The 23,466-nt window shown below is 32.3% G+C and overlaps 1 protein-coding gene across 1 annotated transcript; it reads left to right on the plus strand.

The window, feature by feature from the left end:
* The first annotated feature begins 90 nt into the window (after positions 1-90).
* LOC140051438 (GON-4-like protein) lies at positions 91-23,251 on the plus strand. Its single transcript, XM_072096655.1, has 24 exons — positions 91-145; positions 3,271-4,104; positions 5,060-5,194; positions 5,422-5,475; positions 5,581-5,700; positions 6,255-6,593; positions 7,340-7,508; positions 7,697-7,819; positions 8,140-8,180; positions 8,910-9,110; positions 9,484-9,944; positions 10,289-10,439; positions 10,605-10,721; positions 10,887-12,557; positions 12,982-13,032; positions 13,257-13,343; positions 13,888-13,986; positions 14,313-14,456; positions 15,344-15,481; positions 17,363-17,443; positions 17,586-17,726; positions 18,156-19,459; positions 19,823-19,925; positions 20,792-23,251. The coding sequence occupies exons 2-24, from the start codon at positions 3,331-3,333 to the stop codon at positions 20,912-20,914; spliced, it is 6,627 nt and encodes a 2,208-aa protein (XP_071952756.1). The 5' UTR covers positions 91-145; positions 3,271-3,330; the 3' UTR covers positions 20,915-23,251.
* The last annotated feature ends 215 nt before the right edge of the window (positions 23,252-23,466 follow it).

Below are 23,466 nucleotides of genomic sequence, written 5' to 3' on the forward strand. Positions count from 1 at the left end.
CATCTTTTCGGATGTCAAAGTTGATTTTTTACACACGACCGCATGAGGGCAGTGTATTAAAAACAATCTTTATATTTGTGATTTGGCGGACAAAAACAACGAAGCGCAAATTAATGTTTTGAGTTTAAATTGAAAAAAAAGGAAGGTATTTATGTAGGCTACTAAGCCATAGCTAGGAGGAGGAGTACTAAGAGTAGGAAGGAGAGGCCTTAGTTAGCTGGCTAGCCTAGGCATAGGCTAGGCTTAAAACCTGCTTTCCTGCTGCTGGCGCGCCCGTCTTTCTAGGCTAGCCTAGCTAGGCCTAGGCTAGAATAGAGGCCTAGGCCTAGGCCTAGTTGTAGTAGTAGCCTAGGGCTAGGCTAGCTAGCTAGGCTATGGCCTAGCTAGACCTACAGGCTACATTATACATAAGGACCTCCTAGGCCTAGGCTAGCTAAGGCTATCCTCTATACCTAGGCATGTGAGGCCTTACTATTAGTTACGGTCACAGTGCATATCGGCCGCCAGTCATTTCGGCCGCCGGTTATGGAACGCCTAAAATCATGAAACGCCAAAAAGGACAAAATTTGTATTGTTCATTTCGGCCGCCAATCATCAATATTGTTAATGTATGGCACGCCTCAATTATAAAAAATGGTGTATACATGTGCCTATCGCCTGAATAGACGTGCGTATTCAAAAAGCAAGCAGCAATCAACAAAAACGATCATACTTTTTGATTTGTATAGAGTTGCGCTATTTTATGGTCATTCGCCGGCTTCTTCTCCTGACTGAGCCCTACAACCTCTCAGCGGCGCCCCCCCCCCCACACACACACACAACAACCATTGCGAAATAAAATAAGTTGTCTAGAAATACTTTAGTTAAAACTACTAAACTAATGATTTACACGGTCTTTTGATGATATCGGTCGCGTTTGAAATCGGTCGCCCTATTTTGTATGGAGCGGGATGCATGCTAGCGGGATATACATTTTCTTCATTTATATAGATTTAATTGATATTTTTTAGGGGCTAGATTATTTATGTGGATATTTTTTATTTGGTTATCAATCGGAGAAGGACGATGTCTTTCCAAAATAGTCATTTCTAAACACGTTTAAATATTAAATTAGGTAAATATTATATCAGGCATATAATAATTTACCTCCAGTTATATGTACTGTAATTAATATATTATATAGAGAGTATACGTCTGTCCTTTATTATGCAAACAATTACGTAAAAGAGAACAATTTATTTAAAAACAATAATTGTTACAATGTATAGCCCGTAAAAAAGCCAGCGTATCCATTGTTATACTTATGCATACTGTGGCAGATTATATCATGTCGTTAACAACATACTATTCGATCACCTAATTTTTATTTTTTTATTTTATTTACATCCGTTATGTAGGATAATATTAAGTGTATAATAATAATTGTTGAGACAAATCACGTGTATACTTTTATTTCTAGTGTTTAAAATAGTTGTTAGTAAAAATGATCATTATATGCGGATGGTTAAAAGGCGAGTTACTGAAATAAACCCCCGAATAAGCCATATTGGGGGAGATGCGCCTTCTATGATCGTGCAGCTGTTTCCTCTCTAACAATGCGTTATTTTGCTGACGGGGTTTCCCCTTTTTTAAAAGCACGCACTTGTTAGTGTGTCAAATCATGGACAAAACACGACGTACGATCGTTGTCCATGGCCAGGTAAAGATGACGTCTATTACTAATAACCATACTTTTAAAACGTCTATAGGCCTCCTGCACGTGTTTTTGTGAAACGATGTATATAATTTACGTATACTGTACGTCGATACTATAGATTTTAATTTGAAAAATATCTTTTATTTCTTTATTTACAATAATCATTTAATGTAAATAATTAAGTAAGTAGTCTCACATAACTGCACATAACATCCATACGACGTTCGTAAATCTAAATGTTTAAATATCAGTACCTCTTTGAGAATCGTGTCCACCTATAATTATCCATACATTATTCTCACATCTATCATTGTACATCATAGACATACTGTAGGGCTGGTAGATTGATTTATAACGGAATATTATCTATATATTTTATTATTATCCTAAACCATGCTCACGTCAGAGTGGCGGATATCGAATGCAAAAATCATCACCATGCATCAAATTCCTTTATTGCATAAACCTCATTGAGCTGGTATCCACTTGCAGGTATAGAACGAGTTTCGTAATTAACTGTGATTAAAAAATACGCAATAGGCGCGTCTACTTGTTTAACAATTAAATTATTATTTATTTTCAAAACCTTAAACAACGGCATGCTAAAAGAACACATTACAATTCATTCAAACCTGTAAGATAAAATGGAAAAACAAATTATTTATAAATAATGAGATAAATATTTATATTTACTGTACTTAAAAAATAACGATCGAGGTTTAAAAAAATGTCAAACAGTATTATTAGAAATTCCAATATTCAAAATTAACTAAAAACATAATGAACGTTTTCATTAAAAATGTATCTAATGCGCCATATACAAATTAGCGCGACCAAAATAAAACGCGACCGATATCGTAACTAATAGGATAAAAAGCGTATCTAGCGGCGCTCCATACAAAATACCGGATGTTTATTTTATCGCGACCGATTTCAAACGCGATCGATTTCAAGCGCGACCGATTTCATCTGACACCATTTACACACGTCTATTGACGATTCTGGCGGCCGAAATGAACAATACATATTTTGTCTTTTTTGGCGTTTCATGATTTTGGGCGTTCCATAACCGGCGGCCGAAATGACTGGCGGCCGAAATGATCAGACACCTTAGTTACTAGCTAGGCCTAGCTAGCTAGCCTACTTACTAGGCCTACTAGAGATATCTTAATATTATAATTAGCTTAGCCTATTCCAGTGACAGTCAGTGACACTTATTATTATTATCTGGCCAAAAACGTGGGCCCTCCGAATTACCTTCATCTCTCAGTGCATCTCGAACCACACTAAAACCCCAATAATGAACCACACCGAACCCCAATGATGAACCACACCAAACCCTAATAATAACGTCTAACCGAAAAATAGTCACCGTTAGTATAATAGTGAAAAAAAATCTGTTTAATAATCATGTCCACATTATATTTGCCATCATCAATGTAAAACACATTGCAATACAGACATTGATGCATTTTACAAATTCACTAGTGGCCTGAACAGTCTTCCGTATCATTAAAAATCAATAATTATCTGATTAAATGCGATAACTTATTTTGCATTTTTGAAAATTTCAGTCAATGCAAAAGATTGATATAAATTATCATAGTAAGAGTGAGGTAGACTCGGAATAATTGATGGCAGGAGTAAAACCACCTGATTCAAGGGAGGAAAACCCGAGTGAAGATAGATATTGTCCTCAAAATAATACAACCATGAATTTTTGTTCAAAAGACACCAGTAATAATGCCCAGGAAACAACTGAAAAACAAACATATTCTGAAGATAAAATCATGAATAAACAAGTAATGAAAGAGAGTTTGTCAACAGCAGAAGAACAAGATACAGACATTGCTACATGTTCTAAATCAGTTTCTTTAAGAACACCACCACTTGATGATAAAACGATTGAGAAAGATGATGAAAATCAATTAAAAATCATTAGTTTCACTTCAGAAAACAGTGATGATGATTATGTAAGTGATGAAAATTCATCACCAGAAAATGAATCGCCAGTGAAGTCAACTGGCAAAGCCAAACTTCCCTGTAAAAGAAAGAAAACAACGTACCACCAAAGATCTAAAAAACGAAAGTTTGCTAAAACAGGAAGCTCTTCTGGGCATGATGACAACCTTCAGGGATCAACTTCCAAATCTGGTGACAGATTAAGAAGCATCTCAAAGCATAAGATACCATTTAGGTTTTCTCCTAAAAAGTCGTGCTCTGGTACCCGATTTAAACGAAAGCTTCAGGGGAAAAAGCTCAAGAAGTTAAGATTTAAAAAGAGAAAAGTGGACAATGAATCAAGTGATGAAAGTTGTTTTGGAATCAATGATGAACTAGAGGAAACGTTAGAGGCTAATGCTACAAAGAATAACCTGACAGCTATTAATGTTAAAAGCATATTACATGTAAGTTTATAATAAGAGGTGAGAGGTGGCCTATAAACATACTTTATATTATTATAAAATATGGTTAAGTTAGACATACATACATTGTATGACTATTACAACGATTACTACTTGTGTTAAACATTCTTTATACCGTCTTAAGACATAACCAAGAGTTTTAATGCCAAATAAACAAATAATGCTAAATAAAGACTTGCATTTTTAGAATATGAAATGTCTACCATGCTAATCTATAATTTTGACACAAAATAAATTGTATACGTCTCTAAATTGTAAGATAATCATATTTTAAATTTCGTATTAATATTTTTCATTCTTAAAGCTCAGGTACAGGCATGAATTTCAAATATAATATTTGGTTAAATGTACATAAACCAAATATTTGTAACAGAAATCGAGACGAAAAAACATGAATTTCCCTTAATATGGTCAAATACAAAATTTGGCAAAATTCTTCCATAAAAACCAGGAAGACTTTTTTTCAGTAGTTAGGTAGTTAACCTAATGTAATAACATGTCTGGTGACTCCCTAGATGGTGAAAACAGATGGTTGATATACGGTGGTGGATAATTTTTGCTATAGCATGAAAATAAAAATCTGAAGTTGAATAAAAATATCAGAAATTAGTCATCCGATAACATTTTTTACCACACCGTTTATTTTTCATAGCTTTTTTAAATTCCTCTCTATTTACAAAATTTGTGTACAAAAGAATAGAGATTTTACTGTGTAATTTGAACTATCCCCCCACTGATAAGAAAGTGCTTATTTTCAAAAAGCTCGTGTAACACAAATAAAATCCCAAAAATTATGAAACATAGGGGAAACTATAGATCGATAATTATTGGAATGTATGATCAATAGAAATTTTTTGCCCGCACCTGGCCTTTAAGACCCTCCACAAAAAAAAATCTGTTATCAATAGATTTATGTTGTTAAATTTTCGATTTACAGCATGTAATAACAAATGAACATGTTCTGGCAATGGTGAGAAATACCATGTTAGAAGAAGAGAAGAAAGAACAGTTAGAAAAAAATGAAGATATTAAAGGAACAGAAAAGATAGAAGAAAGTGAAGAAGCATCATTTGTAAGTACATTATACTGTATACAGATGTCTATTATTAAATTAACTTGACTTTTACAGAAGTGTGTGTTATGATTCGTAATAGACTGTTGACCAAATTGAACATTGCAAAATCTGAGACCTTCAAGTTTATGAGAGATTCATTCAAACTTTGAAATCACACTGTTTCTTTATTACAATTCTAATTTATTATCATGTACTAATATGTATGTATTTTGAAACTTTTTCAGGAACCAAAAATGACAAGATCAAAGTTAAAAGAAGTTGTTCAACAAGCTAGAAATGTAAGTGTTCATTACTAGGTCCTACTGTTAATGTTTATGTATTGAAATAGGTAATAGAATTGTCCTAAAATCTGTATTTCAACATTACATAAAAAAAAATTCTAGGCACCATATGTTTGGCCGCTCTCTCCAGTGAAGAACAAGAAAGTTGTTCCACAATTTGCAGAAATTAATTTTGATGAAGATTCTGAGGATGATGAAGATTACAAGCCTGATCCAAATGAGGTAATTTTGAGGTTTAAATTTAATATTTTAGTATTGATTATATTGCAGTAAGCAACCTTGCATTAAACTTTACAGAGGAGGTAACTGTGCAGTAAATTTTACCCTTTTGAACCGTCTAAAACCTCACCATGCTCTTCTTTCCCTCTATCCAGATAGTCCATGTATAATGTGCAGTGTTTTCCTCAGTTGAGGGAATTCTATAGACCCATGGCAATTACCACAGTACATTTCCTACAAAAATCAACAAACTACAAGTTCTTTATCATACACATGTGCATTTTATGCATGTCCCATTTGAAGGATGAGACAATGATGCCTCTTACATCAGGGATTTTCGTTTAATATTTAAGATACTGGGACCTTTATAAAAGCAGGGAGACCATTTTAGTACCTACAATTTAAGGAAGACTCAAGCTTAGTCCTTAGATTAAGAAAATAGTCAAGACCAAAATAAAACTAGCCACGTAAAAGTCTCTGCATCTTAACAAACTCACACATGCTACTAGTCCAATCGCTCTCATTTTCTAACTTGATAATGTTTTGTTACAACACAGAAAGATGAAAGTGATCATGAAAGTTATCTGTCATCACAAGTCAGTGAGTTTGGGTCACCATCTCCATTCACGCCATTGTCTCAACACAGTTTCCTAGAAAACAAAGAAGAAAGTCCTTTGAAAGAAACTTGTATAATAGAAAACACAACAGAAGATGCTGGAGAGCCTCTTGCAGTGCCTCTTCCTCACCTAAATGAGAAGGAGAAGGCGACAACATCTATGCTGCCACCATCATCTACTCCACAACCAGATAAGATATCTGATGATGACAAGTTTATGAAGTTACTGGATGAGATGGATAAAGAGTTGGATTCAATGAGCCAGAAACCACATGGAACGGTACAACTGTTATTGAATTGTTTTCTTTTAACTAGGCAAATTGAATAGTTGTGTATAAATTCACAGTGCTTTCTAGTTAAAAAAAATATGGTGAGTGGCCAAGCGGTTAAGACAGTTGAACCGTAATACTTTGCTATATTAACATCGGCAAGGGTTCAAGCCTCACTTGCTCCATGGCTCTGGTGGTAGAACTACTCTTCTTGGAAATGGAATATAAACCGTAGGTCCAGTGTACACATTTGGCTCATGTGCACTTTAAAGAACCTAGTACATCTTTCAAGACAAGTAAGGGGTTACCCCGGTGTATTAGTATGCACACAGCCACTAATCAAGAGGGCCCCTTGATTGTCAGCATACGCTGTTTAGGGTCACCCTCTATAAATAAGGTGTAATAATAAAAAAAAGTTGTCGGTCATCAAACAGAAAGTTTGTATTGGCCAGCTTAGCTTTGGTCTATGAATATTTAAATGTAAGGACCAGTGAATGAAAACAAATATGGCAATGAAGAAGACAAAATGTTATGTTGAAATATATTGCATTTGATGTAATTTCAAAATGTAATAGTCTTGTTTTGTATTTGATGTCTTCTGTGCTGTGAAACATATCTGTGAATGTAGTTTTCTACACCATATTTTTCCTTTTTTTTCCCTTAAAGTTATTGGGAAATTAAGAAGCCTTTAATTTACTTTCCTTAAAGTTGTTTCATTTTACCAAAATAACTTAATCTGATGTTGAATAAAAAATAGGATATCATTGCAAAAAGAACCAGATCAAAACTGACGATTGAGAACTCATTAGATGAGATTGAGGCATCGTTTGTGGCACCTGATATCACTGCTGATATGTACGACTCGGATTGTGAGGATAATAAAGAATGGAAAGAGTGGCTGAATGATTTATTTAAAGATAAAAAAGGTTTGTTTACTATTGTATTATGAATCTAATGCAAATTTTTTGAATGTTCAGTGTTATAGTTTTGTAATTCATTCAAGTCACCAACAATAATGTAATTATGTCATTAAAGCTACAGAAATTACCAAAGCCATTTCAAAATCATTGTTTTCATTACCAAATACTATATTATTACAATACCATTTCTATAGAAAATGAGTTAAATGATACGTTTGATGATGAGCAAAATGATCCTGATTTTAACTTTATGGCGGATGAAGAAGAAGTCATTGACACCGAAGAAACGAGAACTGATCGGGCTGTCAGAGTTAGCAGTAAGTTGCTTTTCAATTATTTCACTTTAAAAAAATAGTAATGCCTGATTCAACAAATCCTATATTGGAAATTGTTGCACTAGTAGCCGAGGCCTACTTTGGATGTTGGGAAAGTTTGACAAAAAAATATGAGAGAAGAGTAGATACGACATAGTCTTTATTTTAATTGTAATTAATTTTAATGAATCATACTATATTTGTCACCAGTCTGAAGCAATCAAACACATCATTTCTCAACAGCATGTTTGGCATTGTGTATGATAATAAAAAAAAAACGCAGGATTATTATTGTGTAACATATATGCTTTTGTTTTTTACAGAAAAAGAGTTAAATGTTCTCTTGGATGAATTACTGGAAAGTGTAAGTCATTCAAAATATAATCTGAGGGGTTTGTGAATAATACAATGATATCCTTTGTAATCTTGTAAGGGGGTTTAACTGTACCCTGTGTAGGAATTACCACCTATCTAACAGAACAGTGATTTACAATTGGTAATCCTTATGCCTAAAGACAATATAAAAATTGTGCTGCCCTAGACAGCCAGATAACCAAAACATTTGTTGACAAACATATAGACGAAAAGTCAGAAGTGCGTTTCTAACATTTATTGCGCGTGCACGTGCGTCCTATTTATTATGTTTGCTCGTTCATTCGTTTGTTTGTTTGTTTGGTATAAACACTAATTCTCAGCTTACATATCAAAGATTTAAAATATAAACTTGCTATTTAAAAACAGTAACACAACTTGGTACTGCTCTCACTGAATTCTACTGTAGTACTAAACATAAAGGTCAAAGCATTGGAATGTCCAAGCCTAATAATGCCAAACACTAATGATAATACCAAATGGTACCAAGGTTAAAGTGGGAAGTAACCATGGTGACTACAGTAGGCTGAAGTGTAAAACAACACTTACATCACATCAGTAAACAACTACAATAAAGAACATATCAAAGTTTAAAGTTTATAAAATATAAAAGAAATATAGAGGGACCGAAACAAAAATAATATATTTTGTTAATATAAGAAAAATGTATACTTTATTTATTGCCTTAAACCTTCAAACACTATGCCATTTTTATTGACAGTATGGTGAAGAAAGTAGTTGGACTGACACAGTTGAAGCGCCAAGAGTTGATTACAATCCACCTAGGACACTGGCAGTCACGTTGTCTCAGTTGAGAAATACAGGTATCCTTACCAATAATCCAACATCCAAAGTTCCAGTTAAAGTGATTCCAATTGTAACTCCTAGTGAACGTTTACAACTTCAACAACAAATGCAACAGGTTTGTATTTTTTAGTTTTAAAATCAAGTTTTTGTTCTCATCTCTTTAATGCAGAAACACTTTGGAAATGATCATACCAAATGAATTAAACATTATCAAAGTGTTCGTACAAAAATGAATAGCACAAAACAAAATGGACTAATTTATATTTTAACTTTAGATGTTACATAAATATTTATAATGTAAGTTAGTAGTAGATGTGAAGTAGTCAAAGGGTCTATTTATAAATCACAGCTCAGTACATTATAAATATAATCTGTATAAGCGAAAAGTATTGCACCAACCAAAATGATATATATGGTTCTCAAAATGTATTTAAGAAAGGTAATAAACCTGACAAGAGACAATTATGGTTTTGTTATCTCTCACACAGCATGTGCAGCTTCTGTGTCAGTTAAATTTGCTAGGGCGAGGTGACAATAATTACAATAGAGAAGCTGAACAAGCAAAAATGTTTCTAAATGAACTAGCAATGCTTGGAGGTCTGACTGCAGCAGAAGGGTCTGAAGATGAAGGAACATCTAAACAAGCAGGCCAGTCCACATCTGCTTTTGTAGCTTGCAACCTACAAGGAGCGTTGGAGATTGTGAATAACTGGAAAGAAGGTGATGATGAATCGGACAATGCAGAAACAACACCCTCGAAAAGTACAAAGAAACAAGGAGATAGTAGTAGTTGTAGCACGGAAAGACATTATAATTCAAAGCATGTTCCAAAACATGCTAAGATCATTCTGATGAGCAGTATTGTGTTTATGTATCCGGAGTTGCTGCCTCATCATGGCTTGCGCTTTCAATCATCCAGCAAGCCCACGTTTGTTGACTCAGAAGACCAGTATGTACTCCTACAATTTTTGATCTATAAAATAGTGATAACTGCAGTTGGTCTTTAAGTTGCCATCTTTTTATATAGTGCCAAACCATGAGTAAATCTAGGCCAAATAAGGATGTCTTTTAAATGGGAATCCGTAAATATTTATTGACTTAAGTAAAATACTTAAGTGAAATATTATTATTATTACTTATGTCTGATTGGTGAACAGTCACAGTATTTTAAAGTTTTTCATCGTGCATGTCGCTTTTTTTGTCGATTTTGTAGCATGATTTGATTGTTCTAGGAATAACATGGTGCATTTACACACCTATAACTGCATAATGTTTCTGTATTTTTTTTTCTAGTTTGATTGTATTGGGTTTGCACCAATTTGACCAGTATTCAACTAAATTTAGACTTATTCAAAAACACTTGATTCCAGGAAAAACAGTAAAACAGATTCAGGCAAGGATAAAGAACTTTAGCACCAAGAAGAAGCGTGATAATATCATAAAGGTACAATCAATTTATTTATTTGAAATAATATAATAATTGTATATATTTATTTCCCTCAAAATACATAAAATGACAAAATATATAAAAACGATATACAGGAAAAGGGCAGACAACTGAGAAACAAGTTCCAATTACCTAAAAGGCTCATCTCTGATTTTCTTACAGAACTATAGGAAGCATAAGATTATACCACTAAGTTTCAATCCATGTAGACCAGTTTTACCAGGTCAAGAGGTCGCTCCAATATTCCAATTTCAAGATCAATTACCTGATTGGATGAAGGTAAGAATTGCTACCATCTAAATTGATTTAGATTTGATTGGAGTATGTATTATTTACATTTAACTGAAAGAGTAGGAACTATAAACTTCATATGAAATGCTATGAATTGCACATGTATGTGAAATAATTTCATTGAAATAATTTTGCTAATTCTTATTCGATTAGAATCTAAAAATGAGCAGTTTGATGAAATTAGAACGAGACGCAGAAAAAGAAAGAAAAACGGAAGAAAGAACAAGAAAAGCTGTACTTGCTTCTGTCAATGAATCTACTGTTGAAAAAATAGAAATATGTAAATTAAAGAAGAAAAATAAGAATGTGAACACCTTCTTACCAACAAGTTGTCCAGTTGCTCTTGTGCAGACCGTTAATGGACAACAAATTATCAAATTATTACCAAACCAACTTTTACCAAACAATCCTGTAACTTTACCAACCGTCATCAATGTATTACCGCAACCTACGGTTTTTGGTAGCACACAAAATGTGACTGTTGGTCAAATACCACAACCAGTAACAGTGGTTCCCAGAGTTTGTGTACCAACATCTAACATTTCTGTACAAAATGGTAGTACAATGCAAACAAATATAGTAACTGTGAAACCAGTAATTGAGAAGAGTACTACAAATGTTGTATCAAACCAACTGGTAACTGCTACATCTAGTCCAGCATTGTCAAGTGTAACCACACCGGTGACAACCACTTCCATTGTGACCCTCCAAACGCATCCAGCTTCTCAAAGAACTAATTCTGTAATTACTACTCCTGTATGTTCTCAACCTACAGTTATAATGATTCCACAAAGCACACCACAGAGAAATTTTGTTTTAGTTAAAGACAATTCATTAAATAATGATACAAATAAAACTGATGGGTCAGTCAACGAAGCTAGTTCTTCCAATGTGTCAATAGTTCCATCCAAATCGGAAATTATTCAGCTGAGTCCAGGAAAGCATGGACAGGTAATTAAATTTGGAGGAAGACAGTCTTTGGCCAAGGATGCTAATAAGAAATCAGATACCAATATTGTGCCGTCTTGTCTTAATAAAGGTACTGCTGGAGGAATATCAGCACTCAAAGGATTTCAAATTCATCAAAATAATACAGATTTACCAAAAGCAGAGCAAGGGATGAAACCAGAGATAAGGAATACTTCTCCACAAGCCATCACGGCATCTGAAGATTTAGTCTCTGCTATTCAAACGTCAGAAGATGGCCAATGTTCTCCATCTCCTCCTCAGTCATTTCATCAGATGCCAACTGATAAACATTCTCACCCTGTTGATGTCACAGATTGTCAACTAGAAATTAAAAATAACCATTCTGAAAAATCTTCAGATATGTTGTCAATGAAACCAGTTGTTGATTCTGATGAGAATAGACAAAAGCAAATGAAAACAAATCCAGATGTTAGTATTGACTCTGGAATACCCATTGATGATGAATCAACCACCAACGACGATTATGAAGAGGATGACATTGATGTTGAAGGTGTGACTGCTGATGATGAGGATCAAGCTGAAGAGGATAAAGAAATAGAACTTGATGAAGATGATTTTGAGCTGGATGTTGTCAATGCTCCTGATTCAAAGTCATATAAAGAACTAATAACAGATGAGATGACTAGCCCAGATAAATCTCTAGATCCTGGTAACATTGATGACAACAGTAATGATGAAGGGACTTCTACAGACGCAGTCTCAGGTTTGATGTCTGAAGAACAGATAAAAGCATCAAGAAAGGTAGCTGCAAAGAGGTTAAAGAGCAGACTTCGCAAGGAAATGGAATCAACTGTTGTTCTGCTCGATCCAGAAATTGTAAAAAATGATCCTAAGGTATATACAAAATACATTTTAATGAAATGATATGCTAATAAAAAAATATTGAATGAGGAGAAATTATTATGAGTTGAAATATTGACTGTTCTGTTGAATATAATGCTGTACAGTCTTCCAATGAAAATATTCTCTCTATTCAAGGAATTCAAGATATTAAATATTTGAAGTGAATTTAATTAGTCCATCCTAATTGTATGTCCATTGTATTACCATGGTAAAAAGTACGACAATACACTGTATAACACAATGTAGCAGACTATTGCTTAAATCTGTTTTAGTTATAGGGAATAGATATTAATTATTTTTACAAAAGATGACTAAATAGTTCGTTGACTGCTTGAATATTGATTGGTGCTTAGTAAGTTGATTGCATGATGATAATGTTACATTAAATAATGACTTTCATATTTTTTTTTGTCAGAAAGCTGAGCGAGATGATTTGTTTGCAACATCGTATCTGAGCCGAGTTAAGGTATTGATTTAAATGCTATATCAAAACATCATTTTTTTTAAATGCATTGAAATGCATACAATGTATTTATGTCTTTAACTATGATTCCACATTCAATATAAAAATCATGTTGCAGAAGATGGTTAATTTTAATTTATGAATTTTATACAAACTACAGTATTGTATATGAAGACAGATATAACTTTTCTGTTCTTTTTCTGTTTCACTAACATTATTTTCTACAGAACACCTATAAAGACCATCCTATTAAATATATTGAATTTTTAAATGTTTTGGCTGAGATTGAGTCAAATGAACAACATATAGCACATGTAAGTACCATAAAACCCTGTTTGGTTACGCTTTAATCTTTTGTTTGAGCACTGAGTTTGGTTAGCATAAATCTATTGCTGTTTTTTTTTTGGTTCCTTTTTTCAAGTGCTTTTAGTCTAAAGCTCTGTCTATAATATCAAACCAGTTTGACCAAAAATATACCCAATATAGTTGTAATATGACATCATGTCCATATATGGGCACATCACATTTTTTTGTCACATAACGTTTGATAGTATAGACAGAGCTTTAGAAATTGGTAACTGGCAAAGCACAGAAAAGTGATGTTGGATCATGTTGGTAAGCCTACTGATAATAAGAATTGATTGTTTTATTTAGCATTGTTTTATTTCAACATCTTTTATACAGGATAACAGAACAGAGATAAGATAACAAAGATGCAATCATAACATTCTTAAAATGACACAATATGCCAAATGGTTCCCTGTTTGGTTTTAACAAAAGAGATTTATCGTGATTGATTTTTTTTCTTTAGGTAATAATACTGCATAAATTGTTATTTTTATTGATTTTTTGTTAAAGTGTTATGAAAAGCTAAAGAATGTATTGCATGGACATGATGAGTTAATTGAAGACTTCACTGCCTTTCTTGATCCAACCCAAGCAATGAAGTGTGGTGTGGTAAGTAAGGATTATTAAGTAATCACCTACAGTACTGTAAGATTTTAATATGATGAAGAGAGCCATGATCAAGGTTCGAAAAATACATGAAAGCTGTACAATGTTTTATATGCAGGTGTTTGTGAATTTTATGTTGTTCAATGTTTTGTCGAGATGATAGAGCTGGGAGTTGTAGTTTACTGATTATTTTACTTTATAGTTTTATTTATACACTTAAACTTTAAACAACTAAACATGGTTGTTATCAAATGACTTTGAATATAAAAAAACTCCGTAATTATATGTAAAAATTCATCTTTTTTATGCTAATTTTTTTTTCTGTTAAGCTAATGTCGTACTTGGAGTTTTCCAAAGCCAAGCTTTTTCTTCGTGAAGTAGAGGTACATTTTCAGAAGCAGCCTGGCCACTTCCAGAAGATTTTGAAAGCTATTGTTACATGGGGGGATACAGAGAACAGAACATACCAACAGGTCAATAGTAATAACCTTTTTAATTTTAAATCTGTTAAGACACTAAAATCATTTTTTTAATTTATTTGAGTTGCACAAGAGATTTACATTGATGGTTATAAATGGAAGGTGATTTCAACCCAATGGTGCTTGACAGATTTCAGAATGAATAAAAAGAGCAGCCATTTCAGAGAGAAGACCTTTTTTGTGATGGGAAATAGAATGATATTAAATGAAGATTGGTAGAGTAGATATTTCGTAAATGATACACTGTTTAATTTTAAGCCAGTAGTGAAGAACAGATTATTCAAGTAATATTTTTATTTCATCTTGTCTTTATATAGCTGGTTCTGATACCTAAGGCCAATGTCATTCACAGCAGTTGTAAAATTAATTGTATCTCAGTTTTATTTATAAAGTGGCTAATGACATCCCACGCTTTGTTTAACTGTTGAAAACAAACATATTCTTTTTTGTTATCTCTTGTGGTTCACCACCACCCTTATTCATTCAATGTTTTAATACATAATTTCTATCTAACATTTTCTATCTTTTTTCATTATTTTCTGTTTTTCCCTCATTAATATCATAATTTTAACTTTATTATCATACCATTAGTAAACATTAGCATTCATTTAGGTTTTTTATTAAGCATTAATACAAAGTATTTACTTCAATACCATTCTTTTCTTTTGTGTTAAATCCTCTAATTACAATAACCGATTGTATATTATAAAATACTTAACTACATTAAAATCTCTTCCTAATCTACCTTTGTTCAAATCTAACCTAAAAAAGAGAAACTAATAAAACAAACAAACAAACAAACTACATACATCAAATGCATTGTTTGGTGTACAAACATATACTGTAATGTTAAGCATATACACTTTAATTTGTTATTCTAGTTAAAAGATGTTCTGTTGCCATTACTAAAGGGTCAGCCTCATTTGGAGCAAGAGTTAAGTAGTCTATTTCCATATGATAAACCAGCAGAGACATTGATGCCTGATTTTGAGATGGCAGAATGGAGTGAAGACAAAGAGGTTTGTAATTTTAATTGCAAGTATATTGTGTATAGATTATGCAAAATAATTCGGCGATAGGCAGACACAATGCAAACATTTTTTTCTTGAATACATACCATAGTTGTCTCAGTTTGTTCATAGTTTGTTCTCGTCCTCTTTCTATTCCCATTTCTTTCCTCTTTAATAAATCTCTTCAAACCGGTAAATTTCCTTCCGTTTGGAAACGTTCCAATATTGTTCCTATTCATAAGGGGGGAACCAAGAAATTGATTTCTAACTATAGACCTATCTCTCTGTTGCCTACCATTTCTAAATTGTTTGAAAAAATTGTTTTTAACCATATTTCGACTCATGTTTCTCTTGCCATTGCTTCCTGTCAGCATGGCTTTGTAACTGGTAGGTCATGTGAAACAAACCTTGCCACCCTGTTGACCACAGTTTACGAAGCCATTGATGACAGGAAGCAATGTGATATTATTTACACTGACTTTTCTAAGGCGTTTGATCTTGTTCCTCATAATTTACTCTTATTAAAATTACAACGTTTTGGTTTTCATAATGATTTTATCTCCTGGTTTCGTAGTTATCTTAATGGTAGGTTCCAGAGAGTGGTCATTGAGGGTATATCCTCTGAATGGCTTCCTATTCAGTCCGGTGTCCCTCAGGGATCGATTCTTGGTCCTCTCCTTTTCAATCTTTTTGTCAATGATATCCCAAAACTCTTCACCCACTCCAGATGTCTTATGTTTGCTGATGATGTTAAGCTATACAGAATTATTGGTAGTGTTGAGGATGCCGACAGGCTTCAGGTGGATTTGGACAAGCTATGTTATTGGGCTGCTTTATGGGGAATGTCCCTCAATCCAGTAAAGTGCAATATTTTAACTATTACTTTGAAAAAGAACATTTTATTTTATAATTATTTAATTAATGACAATCCCATTAATAGGGTGCAATCGCAAAAAGATCTTGGTGTTTTTATTGATAGTTCCTTTTGTTTTTCCTTTCATATTGATTATCTTGTTGGCAAGTGCAATAGACTGCTTGGGCTGATGTGGCGTAATTGTAAACATTTTGACAGGCAAACCAAAATCCACCTTTATTATTCAATTATCCATCCCATTCTCAACTTCAGTTCTGTTATTTTTAATTCTATTTCGAAAACTCAGTCTACGCGCATTCAGCGTCTGCATAACCGTTTTTTACGCTACATCAGCCACAACCAGAATCCTGACTTTCATTTCCATGTCCGATCTCCTGAGTCTCGTAGAACCTTTTTTGATCTTGTTTTTTTGTATAAATGTATTAATTCTTTATTTGACTGTAACTTAGTTAGCAATTTTTATCTTAGAGTCCCTAGTCGTCGTCTTAGAAGAAATACTACTTTTCATATTCCTTTTAGTAGAGTAAATGTTTTAAAAAATGGTTTTATTAGTAGATTAAGTCAAACTTACAATTCTTTTACTTTAAGAAACCCTGAGTTAGATATTTTTAGTAATAATTTCCGTAAGTTTCGTAACATTGTTAGTAGTTTAGTTTAATGTTTGTTATTGTATATGTACGTGTTTGTCTGTGTTCCCTCCTGTAAGTGGTGAACCATGAGCTCACTGTTGGTTGGGAAATGAATAAATAAAAAAAATAAATAAATAAATTAAAAGATAGTTCATGAAACATGATGGTAAAAACCCTTATATTGTTCCATTTTCTTTTAGTATGACAAAATGAAAAGTTTTCAAATGCAATATTTCTATTTTGTCGCTAGATTTCATGTGCCCCATTTTTTTGAACTATAAATACTGTAATTCTACTTGTACTTTAACTATGTTCTAGTTGCATGTGTTATGTGTTATCAATAAATTGTGTAATACATGTAGATTTATTTTATATTTACATTTAAAGTTTGATGGATTTGAGGAGGTTGAATTACCCGACAGTGAAGATGAGGAGAAGCACCTTAAAGGCAAAATACATCCAGGAAAGGTCAGTTGACTAATTGTCTTTCACATATAATATAATAAATGTGCTTTTTGATAATTTGATAAATCCTGTAATTGCTATGTCATTCACTGTTAGATATTTGCAAAACAAATTAAACTAAAATGTATTTAAACTGCTTTGACAGGTTGATACTGTTGACCCTTGGCAAACATTGAATGCAGAGCTTCAGTATGGAACCAAAAGATGTCGTTGTAGTTGTCATGATCGCTCATTGGATACAAGAGTTCAGAAAAAAACAAGGCACTGCGCATATTGTGCTGCAAAGGTTTAATATATTGTTTAGTGTGCTTATTTCCAAAGACACAGTAGGCCATTTATTGTACCTTGGTTTTAAAACAATTTTTAAAATTGACCCTCTTTCGATCCCATAGATGTCAAACCTATTCTTTTGTCATTGTTAGTTTTTCAATAAACATTTATAATGATAATCTACAGTTGTATTGTAACATTTCAACAATCAATGTTTATGGTGCTGTGAAATGTGGACAAAAAAACATTCCATCCTTCCAATACAACATTCAACAATTTTTTATTTTTTTTTATTTCATTTATTACTTTTAATAAAGCTCCTTACATCAAAAATATATCTAAATTATATAAAAATATAAAACAGTATAGTATACAAATCATTATAACATTAAAAATACATAAATAAAATATTCAAATGTTTCAAATAAACTATTATTGGCTTCAGGTATCAAGAGCAGAATTGACTAGCTCTTTCCGAGGTATTGCATCTGTCAGACGTCGTGCATCAACGAGCACCAGAATAAAAGTCTCAAAATCCCAGAAAGGAAGTGAACACATTGAAGTAAATGACAATGATGAAGATCATGATGATGGAACCCCATACAGTGCTGCTGTAAGCAACTTATCCGAGATGTGTAGCAATCTAGCAGACTATCTCAATGAAAATGCATGTGGAGAGAGTGAAGAGATGGAAGAAGATGCTGTGGAAACAGAAGAGGAAGATATCGAAGAGATGGAGATGGATGATGATGAAGCTGATGAAGAGGTACAGAAGTTGATTGGTGATGGCCTTGTTGTAGAGGATGATCCAGAGTTGATAACTGGTGCTGATACAACATCCAGTAACTCACCAGATGCTGAGATGTCAAGTCAAGAAAGTAAAGGAAGTAGTGAATCTGAAGACAGTAACATTGGATCTCCTGAGTACAAAAGTCCTTTATCAAATTCTTTCGAAGTTCAGGATAACGATAGAAGTGAAGATAATTCACCAATTGGATATTCTTCAGAAGACAATAGAACAGAATCCATAGATAACGCATTTATTGCCCACGACACACAAGAAAGACATTTTGAACAAATTGGTAAAATTGTTGATACCTGTAGTAATAGTTTTCCTTTAGAAATGAATACAAAGCTTATATCAATTAATGAACCTTGTAAAAATCTTCCTACTGTTGAAAAGATATGCATAGAATCTGATAGTTCAACAGACACTGAAGGAGAAAGTAGATGTTCAGAACAAAATTCAAGGACTGATAGTATGCATTGTTTATCATCTAATGAAGCTTCGTTGAACTCTGATATTAGGAATAGCAATGTTGTAAGCAATTATAGTAGTAATGTTTCTTCTATTGCTAAAGATGTTACAGAACAGATTAAGCAACCCGATTCCTTTCAGGAGGATGACAAGCATGATAAATTAAAAGAGACATCAAACAAGGAGTTAATTCAAAAGAAGGATGAAGAACTACAAATCTGTGATATGAAATCATCAGGTGACAAAGAATTGAGAGGATCAACAGAACAAAGCATAGAAAAAGACAATAATACATCAAAATGTTTACCAGAAGATAAAGACTTTAATAAAGCTGAAACAAGTTATTTACAGGATCATAAAGACACCAGTAGCTCAATAATAGAAACAACTGGACAAAACAGTATGCCTCATGATAGTAAATCAAAGAGCAAGATATCTGCCGATAATGTTACACAGAAAATAGATGGCAGTATCGTTGTCTCCTGGACAAGGTATTTACTCAACATTTAATTGTTTATCTTCATTGTGTTAAATACTTATATAAACAAAATTCATCAGATAATAATATACACACAGACAGACAACAAATAATTATTTAATTGTTGAATAAGAAATTGTATAGTGCCTTTTTCGATCATATACTACTACTTTGATATTATTGGTAGACAATTTAGCCTGAAGATACTGTAGTCCGGAAGAGTTATTTATACCCATACTAGTGTTGATCGCTAGACTGCCCTCTTTAGTATTTCTATTCTAATATAAAGCAAGAAGAGTTTTTGTTAATTATAGCTCTCTAAAATAATATCGTCCATCCTAAGATAATAATTATGTTCTATGATATTAAATTTCAGAGATGAAGATCGATTACTGTTGCAGACCTGTCAAACAATAGACAATAACAAAATGGCCCTTGAACAGGTATCTGAAATATTGGGAAACAAAAGCCTTTCTGAGGTATTTTTTTTTTCTCTCTTTAAAATAATGTTTGTTTTTTTAGTGCTGTAATAATCTTAAGTAAGGTTGAATCTTACCACAATGTGCAAGTAAACATTGTATGATGTAGGCTTTCCTTTGCTTCATTATCTATGAACTGCTACATACAAAAATCAATAATAATGAATGAAATATTTGTAAGTGTCCTTTTAAAAGCATTGTTAATAATGTTTTATAACATGCACAGACGGTGTTCATGGTATTATCAAAACATTCTATTATCAGTAATATAATGTTAATAATATGATCTTTTATCGTGACAGTTTGGTTTTTAAATCTCAATATTGTAATGAATGTTAGAATAATAATGTTAATGACATCTTTTTAAAATTAGCGCCCTCAATGGTTGATTTTGTTTAATATAGCGTCCTTTATGGATTGGTCACGCTTGTATAAAATCCCCATATATTAAATTTTTCAAAGTTTAATTTAATTGGAAAATCATTATAAAAAATACATAAAAAGTGATTAACATTAACTACAGACATTACAAATAAATACATTTATCAAAGATTTTCCTTGAAAGCCTCAAATATTTTCAATGTATTTTAATAACTATAAATAATGTATTTCAAACTGTTTAAAAACAGTATTTTAATAACTATAAATAATGTATTTTAAACTGTTTAAAAACAGTTTAATTTTCATTCTTGTATCCAGAAAGATAGGCCTAATATAATTAGTTAATTACAAATTAATTTGGTATTGTATATCATTTGTATTTGTTTACGATTAAGTTGTGTAATTTCTTGTGTTTGATTGTGATTCTATCTAATAATGTAAAAATTATCAATATCAATGGAATGTCCTAATTTATATTTTGTTAGATTGAGGAGCGATTCAACACTTTGATGACATTGTTTACTAAACGTCCAAAGTCTGATGGTGAAGACAGTGTGGATAGGTCTGATGACAGTGAACGTAGCAGTACAAGTGACGTTGATGAATAAACACAATTCTGAAAACTGATTGCATATTATGCCCTCACATCAAGTGTATAATTAAATATCTAACACTATTCTTCCTTGAAATACATAACTGGGAAATAATATTATCATCATCGTTACTGGTTAAACACACGTTTGTTCTAGTTGATTTAAAACAAGTGTTTTTGTTGTTATCTTTTGATTTTTATTAATCAATGTTAATGATGATTTTTCTATGTATACTTGAATTTTTCTTTAAATTATGTGTCTAGATCTTGATAAATAAGCATGTAAATATGTAACATAGGAAAGTATAGTATGTGGATTATCTTGGACAAATTTGTTTTATAATGTGTGTATTGTCTAAACTGCAATTTGTAATAATTAAATTGTTTGAATTTTTGTTTGGTTTTTCAGAAAAGCTAGGTCTACTTTATTATGACATGCTTTATTATCCAATAGTGGATCATTAACGATTTTCACATCACTAAATAATAAAAAGTTAAAATAATTGTCAAGTATAGTATTGATTGAAATAATTAAATTGGAATTATTTACTAGTAACCAGATCCGTCACAAATATATTGAACATGGCTGACGTGATCCTGTGTAAATTGCAACAGAAAAGAATGTTATTAACATTTGAATCGAAACCGATTTTTTTTCGTAGGGGTGTCTGTTGAAACATGATAACGTGCCCACATCACAACTAAATTGTAATTCAACAAGTGATCTTTATAATATAAGATAATTTACCCCATTTAATTTTTTTTTAAAGCCCGCACAAATGCACGTGTACATCGTATACAATTCACATTATTCTACCTTCTTCAGTTGAAAATAAATTAAGTTTCTTTATCTATTTAATAAAAATTGTTATTACAACGAAATAATATTAAACACAAAAACATATTCAACTAACCAAGTTCAAGTTAAAATCTATTGTCAAATACAAAATAAATGAAATTTGCCTTCCAAGGTTCAAATTACAATAAAAATAACAACAGTCAAAAACATACAATACTATACAATGGATAAGATAATATATAAGAAAATATGCTATGTATAAAACATTATGACATAAAAAAACATTACCAATAAATAAAATATAAAACGTCTTACCGTACATCGTAATTAAAGGCGTATTTCATATTATTTTCTTGTTTGATTATCTCTTAATATTAGATATTTATTGCTTTGACATTTTGTAAACAAATTAATTTGAAAATTAATAATGAAAAAATATTAATTTGTTTAAAATCAATTTTAATTAAGCGTCGACTACGTGGATAATGCATAGGTTTGTAAGTACCAAATAACTTCGTAATTAAATGTTTGAATGGGATTCTTTTTTTTAAACCGAAACAATGGAAAGTAGTTATGATGTAAGAGAGTGCTGTATAACGTTTTTGTAGAGAGATGGCAACCTTTTCCCAGTTTTTTTTAAATAGAAAGTTATATTTATTCTCATCTCTGGGATTACTATTACCGTAGGCCTATAACTTCGTAATTAAATGTTTGAATGGGATTCTTTTTTTTAAACCGAAACAATGGAAAGTAGTTATGATGTAAGAGAGTGCTGTATAACGTTTTTGTAGAGAGATGGCAACCTTTTCCCAGTTTTTTTTAAATAGAAAGTTATATTTATTCTCATCTCTGGGATTACTATTACCGTAGGCCTAATACTGTACCAGTAGTACTATACCATAATGGTTATTGTAAGTTAGACTAATAATAAGCACAGTGCCACATTTCGAGTAAGATTATGAATGTGAGCAGGTTCTGTATACTTTATACGGCGTAGATATGAGGTTGGAGCGAGGTTTCCACCACTTGAAACGCAACGCAAAGACGAACCCGAAGCATTTTGACCAATCACGACCCAATGGATCATCTGAACTGTCGGCGCTTGTGATTGGTCTCCCTCACTTGACGTATACCTACGTCATTGCGTTGCGTACAAAGTAGTAACCAAGCTTAAGCTGTTTGATTTAAAGTATAATCAATAGAAATACTAAACGGAGACGTGGGAGAACAATTGTAATGATGTACCATTACATCATTATTATATGACGGTTTTGTAGAGTTGTCAAGGTATTATCATTACAAAATTCGAAAATCGATTTCAGCGAGCCATTGTTCTCAAGCCATTGTACTTATTTATTCGTTCCACTTTCTATTTTATGGTGTTTAATTAAACTATTGTAATAGTTTCGTAGAACCAAAATGCTGGATGTAGTTATTCTTGTCTCATGAAATACTCTTAGCCTGATTAAACGAGAATGTTGGTTTACAATAATAATGATGAAACTCTATACAAATACTTTTAAAGGAAGCGTAAATCGTCTCCATTGTTTCAATACCTTTTATCTCAAATTTGTGCTGACATTGTACCAACAATATATTGTCAGATGTATCTATATATAAATTATGCTAAAACGTCTTCCATCTTTGGCCAAAACGGCCCATTGTTTCGCCGAATAATGTATTAATAATACCATTTTATCTACAATTTACCAAGCATTTTTTATTCCTTTTTACCACTTTTTATATCTACTAAAGGATTTTATTTATAA

The sequence above is a fragment of the Antedon mediterranea genome, chromosome 6 (genome assembly GCF_964355755.1).
Source record: "Antedon mediterranea chromosome 6, ecAntMedi1.1, whole genome shotgun sequence".
NCBI classification, from domain to species: Eukaryota; Metazoa; Echinodermata; class Crinoidea; order Comatulida; family Antedonidae; genus Antedon; species Antedon mediterranea.